The following is a 19,940-nucleotide window of genomic DNA, read 5'->3' as shown; positions in this document are numbered from 1 at the left end:
TCAGCTGGTTTGTTGTTGTAGGCGGTCTTATTTAAATAACAGTACGTAATACAGAGCTCGGTTGCACGGTAACATAATGAGTGCCCGCGGTAGATGCGCGGGCGCATAACGTCGGGAAAGCGTGTCGCGCACGTAACCGACTAACTTCCTTCCTCCAGTTCCTCCTGCTGCTAGGTTTTTTAACGAGGAAGCCTCCGTTCTCGTTGTTATTGTTGCGAGATCGGTTCCGTATATGGAATTAATTACGGCTCGTTTACATCATAATTCTATGGAAAGTGTAATAGTATCTTTGACTGAACATTGACTATACCAACTAATCGTTTTTCATACTAATGTTTTAAACACTTCATATCACTCATGATTTAATTAATTATATATAAAATTATATTTTATATACATATATGTGTATATGTATTTTTTGTTTTTTGTAAAATTTGTCGTAATGGATGTAACTTGCGGAACAATGGGCAGGTCTTTTCTAGACAACGTCGTAATAGTTTTATAAATATTTAACCTCTACGTAATGAACTATTGAATATAAAATAAAAAATATATTTTTCTAAATGTCGTTTAAAATATTATTTTAAAATAATATCATAGAATAATATGTATTATATATGGCAAAACAATGTCATTGTTAATAACGTCTATTTAATATTTAATTTATGTGTATATATACATATATATATATATATACATATCTTAATATATATAATTTTCTAGTATATATATACAACCGAGGCTTATAATAATACAGAAATGTTCTTAATGTGAAAAATTAATTAATTATAGTTTTTATATCTTCCACGTGTAATGTATTAGGTTTTCATGATGAGCTATTTAAAGAACAATGGTTATATAGGGTAGCCTTCGATGTTTATGAATCAGTTAATGTCGAGTATTAAGCGATTGATCTAAAGGCTTTGCGGGCCGTGTCCGGACCCTTCTCGTCGCCGGTCCCTCACGCGTCTGTGCACGTGATCGTTTCTCCGCGCCTTCGCCCCTCACACCTCGGTCTCCGCCCCACCACGGCTGCACGTGCGAGCAAATCGACGTGCACTCTTCCTAATACTAACAAGTCTTACCACGTAACGCCGATGTAGTTATTGTTCCATACATTTATATATATGTATATATATATATACTTGGTCTTACAAGTTGGTTGGTTTTTTACTTTACTCAAACTGTAAACATGATTCACGGGTCGTAAGGACTATACTTTCCAGTTATTAATCTATAATAAATGAATAATTCTGGTTTTAAATTTTAATATTATTATATTATAAAACATCTATAAAATTGCATTATTTATTATTTTTTTTCTTTTTATGGGCATTTTATTATATTAATAGTGATTTTCACTATATAACAATTAAGACGCATATTGTATGTTTATAATAAGTATGTATACATGTATATACATAACTTTAACTGCTCAAGCGATTTGGTTTTCGTTGACCGCAATATGCGAATATGATAATTTACGTCGATAATGTTTAAATAGTTGCTGCGCCTTAATATTAGCCCTGTCCCTGTGAGCTTTGACAACCGTGAAATCTTTTATTGCACTTGTACATATATAACCTTACCGTGTTTTGTGGATAGCTGGCTCATATCATATATACTTCATAAATCGTATAACGGGACCATTCAATGTCTGTTCTGTGACATGGGTCGACATGAATGTGCTTAACGTAACATATGAAAAGGTAGCACGGTAAGGGCTTAGCACAGAAGGCTCGCCGTTGTCAAGCCGCTGGCAGTAACCGGGCGACGTCATCCTTGTTGCAGGCAAGTCGGTGAACAATAAAGATCCCCTGGAAGACAAGAAAGATGACAGCGAGTTGTGGGAGGCGCAGGCCGCCTTCCTGGGACCCAACCTCTGGGACAAGACGCTACCCTACGACCCAGATCTCAAGGTACAAGAAGTCAGTAATCTCAACTTTATTACCTACTGCGTGTTGTGTGTTTGTCTCTCATCGGCTTCTCGACCTGCTGCCCGCATTAGGTAATAGAGTAGCTTCCGCGCCCTCCCACGCCTCCACCATCCGATCCTCGCCGTTTATATCAATAATTCGAAGCTAGCGAACTGTTCAGCGATCCGTGCAATGCGAAATACTATGTCTGGCGCTGTGTTACCGGCAGTGCGCGGCGTGTGACATTGGATACGCATGTTTCAGTACGTGGACTTAGACGAGTTCCTGTCCGAGAATGGCATGCCCGGAGAGGGTTTGGGCGGGGCGCATCTTGGCAGCTCGGCGTTCGGCGCTGGCGCGGGCCTGGGGCTCGGCCTGCAGGCGCCCGTCACCAAGCGCGAGCGCTCGCCCTCGCCCTCCGACTGCATGAGCCCTGACACCATCAACCCGCCACTATCGCCAGCCGACTCCAGTGAGTATTATGAAGATCACAATAACGAAACCCATTACTCATGACAAAAAGAAAAATATGTGGTATATTTTTCTTTTTGTTAGTACTGCCAATACGTCTAAATAGAATAAATAATATTTATTAATAGGAAACAAAGTGTTGTATCAATTTATTATGATTGAGGACGGTACTATGGGTACGTAATCACTTCAAGGCCAGTTATGATTGAATCCATTGCGTTGATTTGCAGCATTCTCTATGGCGTCGTCCGGTCGTGACTTCGATCCCCGCACAAGGGCATTCTCAGACGAGGAGCTGAAGCCCCAGCCCATGATCAAAAAGTCCCGGAAACAGGTAAATGAAGTTAGTGCGCTGATCATTCCTAGCGGCATGCTGCAAAACTGCCTGCGTGGAGCGGCGTCACTCCACACAACACATATACAGACATACAGCGACACTACCGACATGATTAGGCAAACGATTTTAGTGAAACATATAAAGAAAAAAAGGATTTTGCAATAACGGAGTCTCTCCTCCGTATTAAAATTTTGTATGCAATGTAATCGCAAAATGTTTCCCTAAACTTCGCATTTGAAAGTAATTATAATTCAACTTGCACGGCACTTGCACATTTCAACATTCGGTCAGATTGAACGGCCTTCGAAAAGGATTTGGGTCTGCATGCATGTTATCTACGAACAAATTTTAACGCTTAATTACTACGTTAAATACGTGTCCTTCTAACTCGTCATAACCACATATTATTACGATATAAAATAATTACACACACACAACTACACACACACAAAACTCACACACAACACTTTGATACACACAAAGCATGACAAACGCTTCTAACGCTTCGATGATATACTAACATGTACAAAGCCTACTGTTGACTTTGGAATGCTTTAATACTTTACATTAAAAAAAAAACATCTGAAACTATAGAATGCAACTTTTACTTGGTTATTGGACAAGTTATAAGATCACTTGTGTTTTAAGTCAACAGTTGTCACGTACAGTACTGTACACTAGTGAGGGATGGAGAGGTTTTAAAAGACTGAAACATTGAATGAATTCCTGATGGAAGTCGTCTTTATTTTTTAAGTTCATAGTTGAAAATCAGACGACGATGTGCCGATGGGTGACACACATTTGAATAATGATTCAGTCTTTTATAGTTGAAATGAAACACACAATAACTATATAACCCTTAAAAACACCAAAGGTATAACGACTATGATCTAAAGCAGAATCTTGCAATACATTATTATCTAGGCATGCATTTCGTATGCAATTCATGACAATGAAGTAGTATGCATGACATCGTTTATGAGTTACATAGAAACTAGTTACTACACACGGATGCAATATTCTAATCGCCGACACTTGCAACCGAAACCGAGTCAAAATAAGTGATTAGTTTAATTTGAATTGGCATCATGAATGAGGGAGTTCAACTAAAGAGGTCACTGTAATATGAAGGTTGCTGGTAGCGGTAGCGATGGTAGCATCAGTGTATAGATAAAGCTTCAAATTATGGTGAAGGGTGGTATGAGTGTGTGGCGCGGCGTGTTAACCCCATATCGCCGTCACCGGCAGTTTGTACCCGATGACCTGAAAGACGACAAGTACTGGGCCCGTCGGCGGAAGAACAACATGGCCGCCAAGAGATCTCGTGACGCTCGCCGCATGAAGGAAAACCAAATCGCTCTGCGGGCTGGCTACCTCGAAAAGGAGGTGAGCAAACTGCATACACATATACACCCGCAGCTAAAGCATTTCTGACAACTACAGACACAGAACCCCGTCCAGCTCCCGTCATCGGAAGACGATTGTTAAACAAGCTGACAAATATTCCTAGCTCTTTGGCAACATTGAGATCTCAACTGCTTGCTACAGACTTTTTATTAAATAACATGGACCATAAATTCCAACTTCATGACTATCTCATCAACCAGAATTATCAAATCTGATACATCACTATTAAATTCCAGAACATGGGTCTACGGCAGGAAGTGGAATTGCTGAAGAAGGAGAACCACATCCTGCGCGAGAAGCTTTCAAAGTACGCGGACGTATAAACGGGATACCTAGCACAAACACGCCACAAGAATGTAAATATCCCCTACTATTGAAATAGACATGCCAAATCTAATGTTTAATTGTTGGAACTTGATACCACTTCCATGGTATCCGAGTTTTTGGCAGAATCTTAGCTGACATTATTCACGTTTCTGAACACGATAACTCTTTGTCCCCAGATTGCGGTCACCGTAGCGCGTCGCGTCGTCTGGGGCACAGCGCCCGTATATTTTTAACGCTTTTCAAATAATCGGTTTACATGTACTCTACTGACTAATCTGAATGTTATTATGCAATGTTGTTAGCTGTGAGTCCAGCGGCCCCACCCGGCTACCCTGCTCCTACCCCTACGTGTAAAAAAAACGACTCGATTCGCTAATATGTTCCCCAAGTGCTTATGTAATCACATGTAGTAAATAGATGTAAAGTTGTACCCTGCAAGCTGTCCTGCGCGCGAGCCTCTGAGGAACGTTATGGCGAATCGACTGGTTTAAAACTGAGATTTATTTGTTTGTTTTTTTTTTTTAAGTTATTATTCTTCGTTACGTCATAGAAGTAATCAATACGCAGTTACCGTAAGTTAATCACCTTAGTCTAATATTGTGAATCCTTACCAAAGGTTTGCTCGAACACTGATCTAACGTCGTATTCGATGAATTCACTCCGACACCGTTCGACACTCTACAGGGTCAGTCAACGACGTACGGACCAAAATTTATGGAGAATCGTTGTTTTTAGAGAATGCCTGTTGTGTCCCCGTCCCGAGCGTGAGCGTGAGGTTGAGTGGAGGAGCGTGGTTAAAGTTGTTGAATATTTATATGTTGCCGAGATGATCGGCTCACCGGCTAGTTTGCTCAAGTGGCTCGCGTGCGCAAGTGTAGTGGCTACGATGTATATAGATAGATGTAATGCGGCGGCGGTCGGCGGCGGGGAGGCCACCACCCCCCCACCATCCGCACCACACCACCACTTCCTCCCCTTCCCTTTCCCCTCCCCTTCCCCCCGCCGACCCCCTCCGATCCCTCACCGACCCCCGCCGATCCCCGCCGCGCTCCGGCTCGCTTCGTAGACGTCTCCCTCTGTCGTTTCCGTAGTGAGCGAACACTAGTTTCGTTTTAAATTTACTTAGTGTTATAGAATAAGTAGTAAGTAGTTTCCGTAGTATAGTTGTTATTAGTCTATTTTTGTTATGGCTGTAGTTGTTAACGTTTTTAAAAGTTTATATTATTATTATTATTTTATTATTTTTTTTTAGTTTTTATGTATATCTCGCGTTAGCGCGTCTTAAGGGTAGGCCTCCGCCCCGCGGCGCCCTACCCGCTGACTGCATCACCTACTCTCCTCGTTTCCCCTTCGCCCTGTTCGACTCGCGCTAATGTTATAATATATTTTTGTAGGTTTTTGTCGTTGATAAATGAGTCAATTGAATGTTTATTGAATTCAAATAAAATTAATGTTTAAAACTAAGACTAAGAAGTTGTTGCATTTGAAAGTATTTTATGAATACAAAACGAGAACAATAAATTGTTTTTTCTATAAAGATTTACATGTGAGGGAAATTTTATTATGACGAAGAGGTTGAAGAAGAAAAAAAAAACGTTAACTTTTAAATGCACTGTTTCATATCAAATGATATAATATTATGTATTGAAGGAAATATTATTGTATCCGATGTGAGGGCGTCCTCTGTCCCAACTTGTTGGTCAAATGTTTATCAGTAAATCATCTTGTGAATGTTATCTCGACTTCTAGGGCTGTCCGTGTGTTTGTACACTGTTGTTGAAGCACCGCCTCATTTATGTATATTAAAATTTCACCGTGATATCGCCTTATCTGTTTATATTTTTATTGCAACAACATAAAACCATATTGATGTACGTAGTAATTAATATAATTTATGGTTCTATGAATTGAAATAAACGTTAATTGTTGTATTTATGTTTATTTATTCCGTACCGGCGGCCGGAGCCTAGTTGAAACATACGCTGAGACTACGTCTCGTTCGCTGTTAAATGTAATAAAACGTTGTAAAAAGTACCTTGCACAAAAAAGAGTTTTTATTAACCCGCACCCCTTAGTACGAGTGTTAAGATATCTTACTATATGTATATAATATAATATTTATTTCACCTCAATATCACACAGCAATGAATACATCTACATCGAATATTATGTTTATTTTAGTAACGAAAATGCAATTTACTATTACAATGATAAAAAATAACATTTCCGTTCGTATTTTTCACTCGACTTCCAACAGTTCCTCGATTGATAGCTACATGAATAGGTTTAAAAGAAACAATGAAACGCAATAGTTTGATGTATTATTTAATTTAAAAAATTATAACTTGAAACACAACAAACGCGACGCTTCACAAACAACGCATCACAATATAAAAATACGTCCCACAAAAACGCTGGCATCAGATATTAATTTGCTCACGATATAATAGTTTGCTATTTGTTATATTGGTCGGTATATTATTTTGTACCATCCATAACCGTGTATCCGATGTCCTGTCCAAATACAACTTCAACTGTTTAAAATTTATAATTCATAATTTAACCGCACAGCCATCCTCAATCAATTCCTCGCAAACAATTTTATTTCAAATAAATAACTACAAACGTGATAAAATTTATTCAACTAACAATATTTCTTCTATGTTTTCATGCATTTATAACTATTATACTTTGATCTCGCATCTCACTGTTGCGGTTGACAGCTGGAGGCACGTGACCATATCTACTCCACGTACAGTATCCAGGGATATAAGCGAATAATATAAACACACAACCATTTCTTTCAAAAACTTAAATAAACGTAACAATATAATAGATAAATATTTATAAATACTTTAAATAAATAAATCGACTTTGGGCGTGGGAGTCAGTTTAATCGTAGTGTCTATGTGAAAGAGCGGACGATGCTATGTAGAGCTGTATAGGTCCCCGCTATGAGACCCACGATGCCGATTATGAAGAGGATGACGTCCTTAGTGAACAGCAGGCTCCTGGATCTGCTGGCTCGCTGCGGGAAGCTGAGACAGACTTCCATCAAAGCTGGAAAACATATCCCGAGCGCCGACAGACAGAGAGCTCCGAAAAGTGATATGAACAAGCCGAGACGTGGCACCGCCACCGCCAGCACGACTGTGAAACAAAACATACACGTTCAGAATAACATAATGAATATAACGATGAATAAATAAATACCTAGTCTTATATGAAACTTAAAAAGAAACATCAACCGGATGTATTAATGGTCACCATTAAGACCAATTAAAATCTCGTGTACGATCATTATACAGAATAAACAATATATATATTATGAAGTATTTTCACACTTATACTGCTCAGTACATCCGGAATATAAAAATAAAAAATTTACACATGAAATGTGAAACGGAGTATTAAAGCTCCTAACAAACAAACTCTTAAGCAATGGAGGGTAGTTTTGTAGTCCTCATTAAGTTAAGTAATTAGCGAAGCCATTAAAATTTACACAAATATTAATCTAAAAACGCACTTATTTCCATAACAGTTTTGTGCAGGAAAGATAAAAAACTCTGCGTAAAAATTTGACCATGTATATGAGTATCCCATAAAAGTTGAATATCATTTAAATGTTAAAAAAATCTATTAAAAAAATCAAAATTATATAAATGAAAAGAAAGAAAATTGTTGTTAAATGTTAATACGAGATAGTTACAATAACATTTATGTGGAATATTTTCGTAACACAAACATCATTATTACATTCTCGGCCACACGATCTTTTATTTATCTCCCAGCAACGCGTGCTTTTTGTCCTTCACACCAAAAAGTCTAATTATCGTGACAACCCAATTGTATGTTTTTCTGATGAAGAAGTTAAGTGCATAGGCACTTAGTTTATTATCAATATTTTTTCCCAGCTTGCACTCATAGCTAAGTTTAATTTACTTATAACTGCTAGGACTACCTACTAAGCCACCATCGATATATATTGAGCTATCTCAGTGGTGACGTTCCGCATATATATTTTGCTTAATGAATTTTTGCGTCGAACTAAAATAATAAGGAATAATATAGTTGCTGTAGCGATGAGACTTCATTTTGTAAAAATTTTGGACCAAGATTCAATGGAAACCCTACGTGGTTTCCCGTGAGGTTACCTGGATGGATAGCTTTCTTGTATAAATATTGTACTCACATCGGTGGCATTTTATCTATGAACGTGAAAAATGATTAAAGAATTCTCTCTCTAAATAAAAACACCTTACGCTACCCTACTCCTTGGATACGCAATATTCATTACACAAGTTTACCCCAATTGTTTATACCACAAAAGTTTAAATCGTTTTATGCTAGAGAATATTGTATCAGTTGGTAAGGCTTCTAAAACAACTCCACCAGAAGACAGTCTTATCGGGAAATTATAAAGCTTTCTGAGAGGAAGAAATATAAACAATATTGTAGCAAAATTCGTAACTCACATGTGAGCAAACAAAGAGATACTCTGAGAGCGTATTCATAGAATCGTGTTTTGTTTGGTGCTGAGCGTTCAACGCGAGGCAGGACGTATCCCTTCCATAGCACCTCCACAGGAACGTAGCAGTGGAGGCCGTAGCTGATGAAAATTGCCACCGCGAACATTACTATAGCGCTGGTCGCCAGTCTGGAAATATTAATCAGTTAACTGGTGCTGATCCAATGTAACAGATAGATGAATAGATAGATAGATAGATAGATATAGATGTATTTTTCATATTAAAATATATTTAAAGATTGCTGAAATTATAATAACTTACAAAGATAATGTTCACCTAGTAGTTCTTATTGTTTTTCGATCAAGTGAATTAAAAAAAATCAAATTTAATAATAAATGATTTCAATTAAAATTTAAATAACTTTTGACACTGCTATTAATAAATGTTGAATATATTTCAATGGGTTCAGAGATAATCATACAATATGCTTATCACAAGTTTTCCAACTACGAAGCGTTTCCCGTTTCTCATTAAACAAACTGCCTTAGTACAACAATGTGAGTATATTTGTGAATGTTTAACTCTTAACGTTCAATAGTGTCACGATGTTTACTTGGAGCGCTTAAATTACGAGAGAACTCATCATCAAAGGCTACAAACACAGGGTTATTAAAGTTATGCTATTAATTAATTAAATTTACAAAACTGCTTACTTAGAAACTATACTGCAATGTTTTAAGTAACTCTGCTTTTTATGTCTATGAGTAGGAAAGCTTTTTATTAAACATCACTACATTTGAATACAATTTTCTTTTAAATTGCGTTACTCTGAAAATAGCTTATAGCAATCGCCATTCACAGATAATATATATATATTTTAGAAAGTGGCTGATTCAATTCAATAAATTTCGTATGTTTATTTGATTGTCGAACTTTTTTTTTTAATTCAGAGATGTCAGATCAAAGCTGTTAAAGTATGACAGTTCAAGTGAGAGTTACAGTCAGCTACAAAGTACGTTATACGCTTCTTACGGGCTGTTCTGAGGCAGATCCAGTGTTATGGAGTCGCTGCACTTGTCCACGCAGAATACGTATCCCAATGCCCCTACCGCCACATACAGCAGCACAATAATGAACATTCCTGTATTCATCACGCCGCAAGGAGTGCCGAAGGATTTGGGGGTCTTCATGTTGTTTTCCACCGTTATCACCTAAGACAATGATTGTACGTCAGAAACATCACTTATAACACTTGGGATTTTGTCGACTTTTGGAAATAAAGTAACGACTGTTTAGCTCGGCTATCTGATTAGCAAAATTTATTAATATAGAAAAATTACCTCAAGAAACGAATGTTTAAACTATGACTGTGTAACTAATTGCCGTTTTAAGTGGAAATTAAATAATATGGAGAACGAAAAGTAAGATTTATGTAGTAACAGAAGAGACTCACCACACCGACGGCGGTGAGGGCAAAAAGTATAGTTCCGAAGAACAGCGGAAAAGTCGCTGTAGATCCCCACAGGTCCAGGGGTGAATCTGACTTCTTCTCGCCAGAAAGCAGGTAGTACACCACAATACCCAAACCAACAAAGGTCATGACATTGGCCAGGGCGGAGAAAGGCGCCAACAGCTTAAGGCTCGGGATAAGGTTGAAGGCTATCAATGGCAGCAGAATTATCAGCATATGCAACTCCACCGCCATGTTGTAATATGGATCGCAAACCTGAAGTATTTGAATAAAACATCAATAGCTGTACACACTAATATTTCAAAGTAGATAATTTTGAAGACTATTTATGTACAGGCTACAGTAAATAAAATGTATTTCATAAATCAATCAATATATTATACTCGTATATAAAATAGCACATTTAATTTAAATATTTACTTTTGACCCTCGTCAGAAAACTTTCATTAATTTTACATCATAGTCCGTTGTCTGTATGTGTGTGTGTGTGTGTGTGTGTGTGTGTGTGTGTGTGTGTGTGTATTTTAACTCTCAACTGGATCAAATAATTTCGATGAGGTGTTTAAATTTTATTAGACCATTTCCTCGCGTTACTTATAAGCTGTACTAGTCAATATTGATCTTGCAGTGTGAGGGTATCAGTTCTCTTTCAAAATGATGTGAGGCATTTTTGGTCGTATGTTTACTTGAATAAATGCCTCATGAGAGCCAATACAGTCGTTTAACGACAATAAACGATTAAAATTTATATTAATTTAATAATATTTAATTATTTAAATCTTTAATTATGTTTTAACATTAAATAATACTTTACTAAGTAAACTTTTATCAACTGACCAATAACTATGGATGTTTCAACGAGAAAATAATCAACTATTAACAATTATTAGAGGATAAACGATATCAATAGAAGTTTAAGTTGTCAATGAATGATAGAATGAGCTTGACCTACAATCCATCCCGGTCGCACAATACCAATAACACCGTATCAAAGTCCCAGGGTCTTTGCTGTTCCCATACGTAACGCTATGACGCAAGGGTCTGCAATTGGTCTCAATGAACCGGCGGCTCGGAGTCGCGGGTCACGTCGGCTTGTATTTTATATTAGCATGATGAAATGATTTTAAATTGACGCTCTACATATTATTATACTATTTATATATTATACATTTAAGTCTCTACGTACTATATATGCATAACAATGTTATATATGAATTACAACCTTGGTCACAGTGGATTATGTAACTAGGATTTTCTATTCAAATGCATTAGATTATTATGTTTATAAACATTGTTACATTTGTATCATAGTCATCATAGTAGTCGATTTAATATAACTAGCTCGTGTATTCGTGACTACTCACTCTCTTTATATTGTCTGCGATGAACACAATGTAGACGCAGCAGATTCCCAGCTGGTAGACCACGAGGAAGATGTCCACGGCGAGGGCGGAGGGCCGCGCGAACTTACGAAGGAAATCCGGCCCGCAGCCTAACGCTGTCGACATAGACTCGGGATACGTCAACAGAGGCACCCGGAGACGCTTGCAGGCTTGGTATTGAGACCTCACCTGATGGAACAGTGAAGGGAAATTAATTAATCAATCTATAAAGTGGTTCTAATCATTGTTTTCCACGGGCATCCTTTCCGTTATCTTATATGTTTCTATATATATATATATATATATATATATATATATATATATATATATATATGTAATTTCCCAGCCTTTAACATATCTCATCGTGAATAATCAACAGTAGGTTAGTTCGTAATTATTGCTAGCAGTGCTATTTGATATATTTGAAGAAATACATTATGTGAACTATCGCTAGCTTTGAAATTAATAAAATATAAGACGAATCGTTCACAGAAAAAACAAATAAACAATAAACGTACCAAAACGTGAAGACAGTGCGTGACTATGACTCCAACTATCACAGTGGCTAAGATGCCAGTGACGAGACCAGCTCGGGCGAAGGCCTGCGGCATCGCTAGGATGCCAGTCCCCAAACTACACTTCAGCAGATGAATCAACGTCTCCGCGTTGCTGTAACGAAACTTAGTATACACAAAAAAACTAATTCCTCCTATCTTTAAGATGGCTCATATTTACAAAAAAATATATGTGGTACATCATTACAGGAATTTTACACACGTTTTATTCATCTTCGAAATTGATTAATAACAATGGTCGAATCAAAATCTTATAAATCTCACTTGACGCCAGAGCAATTTAAATTGCCCGAAATCGTCAATCGCTAGTAAGGACGGTAAGGGTGGATCACTTTTAAATTAGTTCAATTAACAGACAATGGCCCGTCGGTAGCTACGTCAGGAGGTGTGTCCTGTGACTTACAGATGGATGTCAATTGCACGACTGTTTGTAATTTTAACTCTGATGTATTTGAACCTAAGTTCAACTGTTTGCTACTTACTTTGTTGGTTTTGCCAACTGTCTATGCTCGTGCGGGTCGTAGTCCTCATCGGTATCCTCTCTGTGAATGTAAGTACATATTGAAATCTTTACTCTACATGTTTTATAGCGTTTATATAATTGGTACATAAATAAACATGAGCTATTAAGTTCAATTTAATAAGACACTCAAATTTTATCTTAAACTCGGATTGTTTATAATGAACAGACAATTCATTTAAATATATTATTTATAAGTAACTGTTATCATAATTTTTAACTCGCGTTTCCACGCGACTTTAGGTGTAATTGCAAGGTCTAAATTTTAGGTTAATTTAGTTTTTTCAGGAACGGAAGCTTTAAAAAAGGTTAAATATTAAATATACTTGACCGCGAGTGGAAATACTTTTTAGATTCTAAGCATTTTTCTTAGTTCCTTACGTCAATAAAAAAAAAAAAACAAACATATCAACACTTTCTATTAAATATGAATTAAATCTATATTACTATAAATTTAATTCATATTTAAAGAGAATTTTAAAATCTAACGTTTGTAAAATTTTGAAGTTTATTTTAGTTAAATTTTAACTAAGATTTTATACATACTTGGCGGGCAATGGCGACGAGCTCTCGACGGAGTCAGGAACTGCCTGCAGATGAACCGTCTCTCCTCTTTCATCCATGACGACTCACTTTTCTGTTATAAAATAACACAATAAATTAACAACATTTATTTCCTAGCAACTTATGACATAGCACATTCAAAGTATCGTCTATTTAATTCAAGCGTGCTCAGATTTATAGGTCTCTAACAAGAAGAATTATTCAGCGCTGACTTATTAAGAACATTTCAAACATTCAGCAACAGTCGCATTAAGCACTTTACAATATCAATTGTTTTTTGGACGAAATAACAACCGATGTTTTATCAAACATTGCACAATCTGTGCACTAAAACTCTCTTCCTCTTATACTAATCTTGTTTTTATCATTCAGCTTCGTTTCGCCGATTCGGTTGATATAATCATTTATTGTACGGGCTTCGTTATCAAACACTCATTAAACAGCTGCCAGCTCAAATGTGGCTGTAATTTAAATTCCTTTCAACACGTAAGTACTTCACGTTTTCAAGGCACTTGATCCCTGACAAACATACTCTGCTGACAAATAATTAAAACTTTTTTCAACCAAAATCCGATTGAATTTCTATTACATTATAATTTTATTTTATGTTAAGTTATATTTAAACATCATTAAAAATATAATATGACACAGATGTTACAAAATAAATAAAAATTTCTGATATTTATGTCATATATTTATTTTTATTCTTGTGGGATTTTTGAAAAGACCATTTACAAGTTACCATTTCTTTTTTAATCAATCGTTTTTGTCAAACTTAAGACTCTAAAACATGATCGATGCTCAAAACTGTTATAGAACTTGCTGTAAATGTAACAAAAACAACAGACGCGAAATAATGAAAAAAATCTGCTGAATTGTATTTAGAATTGGGTCTTTTTTCACTCGCAGAAGCACTTCAGCATAGTTATCGTAACTACGGGAAAACAAACTATCTGTCAGTTATGTAAAGCCCTCGAGCTATTTAAAACTCACTGAGACAATTGAGGTACAAAAATGTCCGTTCGCAAGGCACAAGATGGTACCGAGGGCGGTACGTCAAGCGAAATTAATAACTACTATACATTAGTTAGGGCTGATATAAAAAAAAATAGAATAGAAGTCGCTGTGTGAACACTTACGATACGAATCACTTCACAGTTGCAACCGACAATATGATGTGGAGAAATCGCTTGGTACATGCGTCTTCGACGAGATGGAGTATCTCACTGCCGCTTGCGGCTTGGGAGATAAACGTCGTCCTTCCCGTCTCCCGAAACATGGGAATTAAATCTATTTTTACAGGTTGTCACTAAGTGATATGATTTAATGCTTTGACAACCTCATGCCACGTTGTACGTTACAAACGAGACTCTGGTTAATTTTTATTCAAACATGTTTCGGTGTATCTGAGTATAAAATTTATATGCGAAACGATAGTTGATACTCCCTTCAGTTTACATCAAGAGTAATTTATATCAATTAAATTTTATAAACGATACTTTGTAAGGCTTTGTAAGGTATATTAGTTCTCTGTCTTCATGTACCGAGTAATAACTGTTATTGATGAAAAAAAATACATTATTATATAAATAAAAACGAGATAAAACCGTAATCGGCGCGGGTTACATCAGCGTCCGCTCAGCATCTTCCCCCAAACAAATTATCTCTATTGGATACGGCCCACATCACTTTATACTTTACAACTCCACATCGCACTTATAAATGACACTTTGAAAACGTCAAAAATTTACGCATATTTATCGTCCCGAGTTTGAATAATACTTACGTAAATAAACTAATATTCCACTGTATTTCTGGAGTTTTTTATAAAGAAAAAAATACAATTAGTGCCAAAATTTTCAGAAAAATATTCTTGTATTATTGGTCTATTATAACCAATTAAATATATGACCACTTTCCTTGGAATGGTTTTACTATACAAAAATAATAGTTCGTTTTAAAGTTATGAAATATTATAAAAGTAAGCATTTCTGCCGTTTAAAAATTATGATGTTCTTTAAAATTAAGAGTTTTTAATCGGTCATACTTAAAAGTTACTTCGGTACACCTTATCTTTAACAATAATATCGATGTTTGATCTTTTCGTATGATCTTAAACCTTTTTTTTTTGTTACTTATAAACCATTTGTATGATCATGAATAAAAATTGTAAATATATGATCTGTTTGAGGTTTCTTAGTCCAAAGTACAAAAATAAATCAATAATATGCAATGGTAAAGCTCTATAGGCCGTACGGAGGATACCTTGTATCAACTCAATTGAAAAGCGATGCGCGCGTGCATTGTCTTGTTCGTAGTACGTCTGATATGAAGAATACTAATGCTCGACAGATACATAATTTGCTTCACAATAGATATAGTATATTTTTTCGATATCATTTTTATTATCTTCTAACAAGTACACTGTACAACGTATTAATACATTCTGCCAAAAAATATTCGGGACGATTTTGTCATAACTGGTGCATTGTACTTCAAAATAAATAAAAAAAAAATTATGTCACCTATTTAATATGTCATTTAATATATATTCCTTTTCACGTCCATTATTTTGTTCGGTTTTAAAGTAAACAGCATAATCAATGTAATCGTTAATTTATACAATTTTAAAACACGGTTACATAGTGCAGGGTCAAGGAAAGAACACATTCTGGTCTCATTCACGACGATAAAATATTTTTGTTTGTAAATTCGATACATAAAAAACTTGTACAAAAAAATATGCTTTTTTTATTTTAATATTCAAAATGTTTACTTTGAATTAATTCTAGATATTCAGAGAATAATTGCTACAATCGAATCTATACTAAGCGAGTCATTAAGCTCGGGAATTCCGAAACTGGGAGCTTAAAATCGATCGAAACTTGAACCACTTACTGGTAATAAGTTAACAGAACTCCTCTTTATCGATAGACGGGTATTTGAATTTTTCGAAACTGTAATTATTGTGCTAAAATCAATATAATTAACAGTGTTGACATGATCTTTACACTATTTACGTCATAACCTCAAAGCTACTATAAGAAGATCTCCAATAAAAAAAAAATATCCGCAGCTTTAGCCTTTAGGACGAATTTACATGCAAACCTAAACCTGGAAACGGTCAATGTTTTCTTTGACAACGTAAACTAGTACTAAGAATAGCATCTTACGAAACGAGAATAGCATTCTATTACTATTAGTTTATTGGTATGTCGTTTTTAAATTATATCTGATAGTTACAGTCCTCTCAATTAACCTTTGTCAAGTACGTCAAATGATGTGAGTGCAATTGTACATTTTATACATTGTATAATTGTTTCCTGTATAATGATCAAGCAAAAACAATCGCAGAATGTTGTATCCTTGTCCCTATTTACGTCTATTTTAAAATTAATAATCTGTTAAACGAAATGTCACAATGACAGCGATTTGATGCAAGCTTGAGTATAAAAACAATTTAAATATTTAAACTGTCAATGTCAGTTTTGGAGAGCTTTCATCTTAAAATATATATATATATACATATATATATATATATTGGGATTCTTAAAAATTACATAAATTAATAATCAATATCATCTTAAGCATAAGCAACACTATTAATTTCGCGAGCACAATTTATAACGTTCAATTAATATGAAAGACAAAACAAAATGAAGAAAAATAAATTACGTAATTCACATTTAAATTTTCGTTGTCTGATATTTGTTCAGATATTTATCTTATGAAACGTACGCATACTGGCATATGTATAAAAGTCTATAACAACTTGATAGGTACCAAACATATTAACTGAAAATTCCACCCCAAAACCCATAAGAAAATCGTCAAAGCGAAAAAACACAATTCTTAGGAAGCACAGCATTCAACCCAACTATAGACACCACTTCAAAGTTATCACAAGCGAAGTCAAGTGCGAAGTATACATATATAATTCGCTAGCAATGTATTTTTAACACTAACCTATGAAAATTTGATGTGAAACTTACAGAGTAGTTGTAACGTTGAAGTTATATCACTGGCTCTTGTTCAAACTGACATCGCAGGTCCCTATTCGTAAGCTGTACATCCGATAACGCTATTAGGACCGCGGTGCGCGCGCAATTTCACCGCAACAAAGAAATGAATCAATGGCGTCATCATTTTATTTCGTAACAACTTTTATTTATCTAAAATGTCAGTGAAAGTAAATAATTTCAAAGTTTCACTGAAAACTTCACTGTAATCATGAATATTAATGCCCTTTACTTCGCTGTCATATCAAAGCAACTAACTGGAATGAATTTTAGAAAAGTTTAAGTGGATGAAAGCTTTTGCTAACTATGCTCCAATAAATATTGTTGTTCTACGCTATTAATTTCCTATCGTTTTTTAATGGAACTAGACAATGGCAACTATTTTAAATAATGTTAAGTTTTCGTCTTTTCTATAATGACTAAAAAAATAAAATTATTATTTTACTATTTCATAATCCTATTTAATTTAACGTAGTTACCAAAATCAACTGCTAGGAATTTTATAGAAAATGCATGTGTGAGGTTTGTTATTTAAGTAATAACTCGCGCATCGTAACCTATTAAATATTTTTGTTTATTTACTGAGCTTAGTTTCCATTACATTAAATTAAAGTGTTACTTTTTTTAATAAACCTATTACGCCTGAAATAAAAAAATAGCCACGTTGTAGATTTGTGTGTTATATGTGTTCTGTATCTTTCTGTAAGGAACTTTTAAGAAAACTTTCTATTAAAACGATTATTCATATACTGAAAGCTAAGGATATTTAACATAAGCTTTAAACTACTGAACCCAGAACAGCTGCTGAACTTAAAATTTTTAAAGTAAAATAAAATGTTCGACATATTACACATGACATAACATCAAGCTCCCCATGACAACGGATCACTACAAAGAAAAACCATCCACCTCAGAGTCAAAGGACCACGTACAACATACAAGTATAAGCAATCATTTTTTATGTAGAAAATTAATACACAATTAGAAAATAAAATCTTCCAACTCATATATAATGTGGAAGTATTCAGTTTGAAAACATAAAACCAAAATATTAATATACGTTTATTTAAATCTTTATATAAGAAAGTCGTGTTAGTTATACTGTTTATAACCCAAGAACGGCTATACAAAACATGGGAAAGGACATAGGATACTTTTCATTCGATTGAAAAAGAAAAAAAACAAGTTGATGAAATCCAAAATCATCTTGTGTTCTTTCTTTAGGGAGGAATAGAGTTCTAAATCTGAAACTAACGCAGACGAAGTCGCGGGCAAAAACTAGTCTTATATAGATAGATGTAGGAAAGACTAAAAGAACAAAGAGACTGTAAAGAGTGAATTTCAAAATTAAGGTGAAAGTCTAACAGTTCGGGAGAATGTAACTTTTATTTCATTTACTAGGTATGAAAATAATCGCTATTAAAGACTAAAAAATGGCAACTACAAAATTATATCAAACACAACATCAAATCAAATCCCTAAATATTATTAGTATCTGTATCACTATTAGAAGTTGGAAAACTGATGAAGAGCTAGGAGCAAGGAAAATAACCCGCTCCAGACACATTAACAAGAGAGCTAATGTAAGGAACAATTAAAATTAACCAATAACTCAGATAAGGCTATAAAATAACTATCAAAAACTGCATACTTATAAGCATCCTTAAATAAAAAAAGGAAACAAGTTTAAGTAAGCTGGTTTAAGAAAAAACATTTTTACATTAAACCAGAACAACAGATGTTTCTTACATACAGTAAACAAACAGCAATTAGATTGAGAAGGTAGTTTAAGAGATTATGAAAGAGCTTTGACAGCTTTGACCCTCTTAAATTACAAAGACATAACTTTGGAGCAGATAAACAATCCTTGAATAGGTTAACAAGTGTAGGTACATACCCTAAGACTGAGAAAGATAATTAAACAGACTGTTAATTGAGTCACTGTCACTGGATCTAGGAACATGACACTCAAAGGAAAAACTTTGTTTGGTTGGTTGGTAGTTTTAAATATAGCCTGGAGAGCCTTGCAATTCTAAAGACTTGCACAGTAAATTCTGCCATGTCGTAAAGAGTGTAGGCGACACGATCCGAGATTAAGTTATGAATGTAATAAAATTTACCAGGTTCGACTGAAGTCACAATTAGGAATTTTGTTAGTAGATCTAAAACAATAGATATTCAATAAATACAAGGAAGGTTTTTTTTTACAAAAAAAAGTTGCATCGCTTCATGTCTTACTGAAGGATAAGAAATTTTAATGTCTAATAATACCCAGGTGAAAAGCAAAAGCCAAACAACTTACACGTAATAAACGTGGTAAATCTGACTTTATAGGCACAACCTACACAGTCTAAAATAATTTCCACTAATTCCTTTTTTGTCCTTATCTAGACTAAAGACTTTCTAGTGTTGTCCTTTTCTAGACTAACAACTCCACGTGTTGACGCTAGCTGTTAAACTATAAACAAATAAAACACACGTG

At 35.1% G+C, this 19,940-nt stretch overlaps 2 protein-coding genes across 16 annotated transcripts in view; one reads left to right on the top strand and one right to left on the bottom strand.

Moving 5' to 3' along the window:
• Positions 1-6,492, top strand: part of LOC116778133 (hepatic leukemia factor) — a 63,749-nt gene extending 57,257 nt beyond the window's left edge. For 5 of the 13 annotated variants that reach the window (XM_032672032.2, XM_032672030.2, XM_032672039.2 and 2 more), the window contains 6 exons: positions 1,792-1,928; positions 2,181-2,388; positions 2,618-2,721; positions 3,919-4,110; positions 4,368-4,487; positions 4,635-6,492. In XM_032672032.2, the coding sequence (XP_032527923.1) occupies positions 1,792-1,928; positions 2,181-2,388; positions 2,618-2,721; positions 3,919-4,110; positions 4,368-4,454 (728 nt within the window). In that variant the 3' untranslated portion in view covers positions 4,455-4,487; positions 4,635-6,492. Of the gene's footprint in view, positions 1-1,791; positions 1,929-2,180; positions 2,389-2,617; positions 2,731-3,918; positions 4,111-4,367; positions 4,488-4,634 lie in introns of all 13 variants that reach the window. The other 8 variants (XM_061526493.1, XM_032672031.2, XM_061526488.1 and 5 more) reach the window with 5 other exon arrangements.
• A 278-nt stretch (positions 6,493-6,770) lies between these two features.
• On the bottom strand, positions 6,771-17,530 carry LOC116777371 (proton-coupled amino acid transporter-like protein CG1139). 3 transcript variants are annotated; one of them, XM_032670879.2, is made up of 9 exons: positions 17,432-17,530; positions 13,422-13,512; positions 12,838-12,897; positions 12,299-12,449; positions 11,763-11,969; positions 10,381-10,653; positions 9,960-10,138; positions 8,934-9,115; positions 6,771-7,608 (listed from the first exon to the last, which is right to left on the bottom strand). In XM_032670879.2, the coding sequence occupies exons 2-9, from the start codon at positions 13,496-13,498 to the stop codon at positions 7,364-7,366; spliced, it is 1,374 nt and encodes a 457-aa protein (XP_032526770.1). In that variant the 5' UTR covers positions 13,499-13,512; positions 17,432-17,530; the 3' UTR covers positions 6,771-7,363. The 3 variants fall into 3 exon arrangements, with proteins under 3 accessions (XP_032526770.1, XP_032526769.1, XP_061382470.1); XM_032670878.2 differs by lacking the exon at positions 17,432-17,530 and adding an exon at positions 14,579-14,804; XM_061526486.1 differs by lacking the exon at positions 17,432-17,530 and adding an exon at positions 14,259-14,276.
• Between the last annotated feature and the right edge of the window lie 2,410 nt (positions 17,531-19,940).

This window comes from Danaus plexippus, chromosome Z, assembly GCF_018135715.1.
Source record: "Danaus plexippus chromosome Z, MEX_DaPlex, whole genome shotgun sequence".
In the NCBI taxonomy this organism is placed as follows: domain Eukaryota; kingdom Metazoa; phylum Arthropoda; class Insecta; order Lepidoptera; family Nymphalidae; genus Danaus; species Danaus plexippus.
This window is presented reverse-complemented; position numbering and strand designations above follow the sequence as displayed.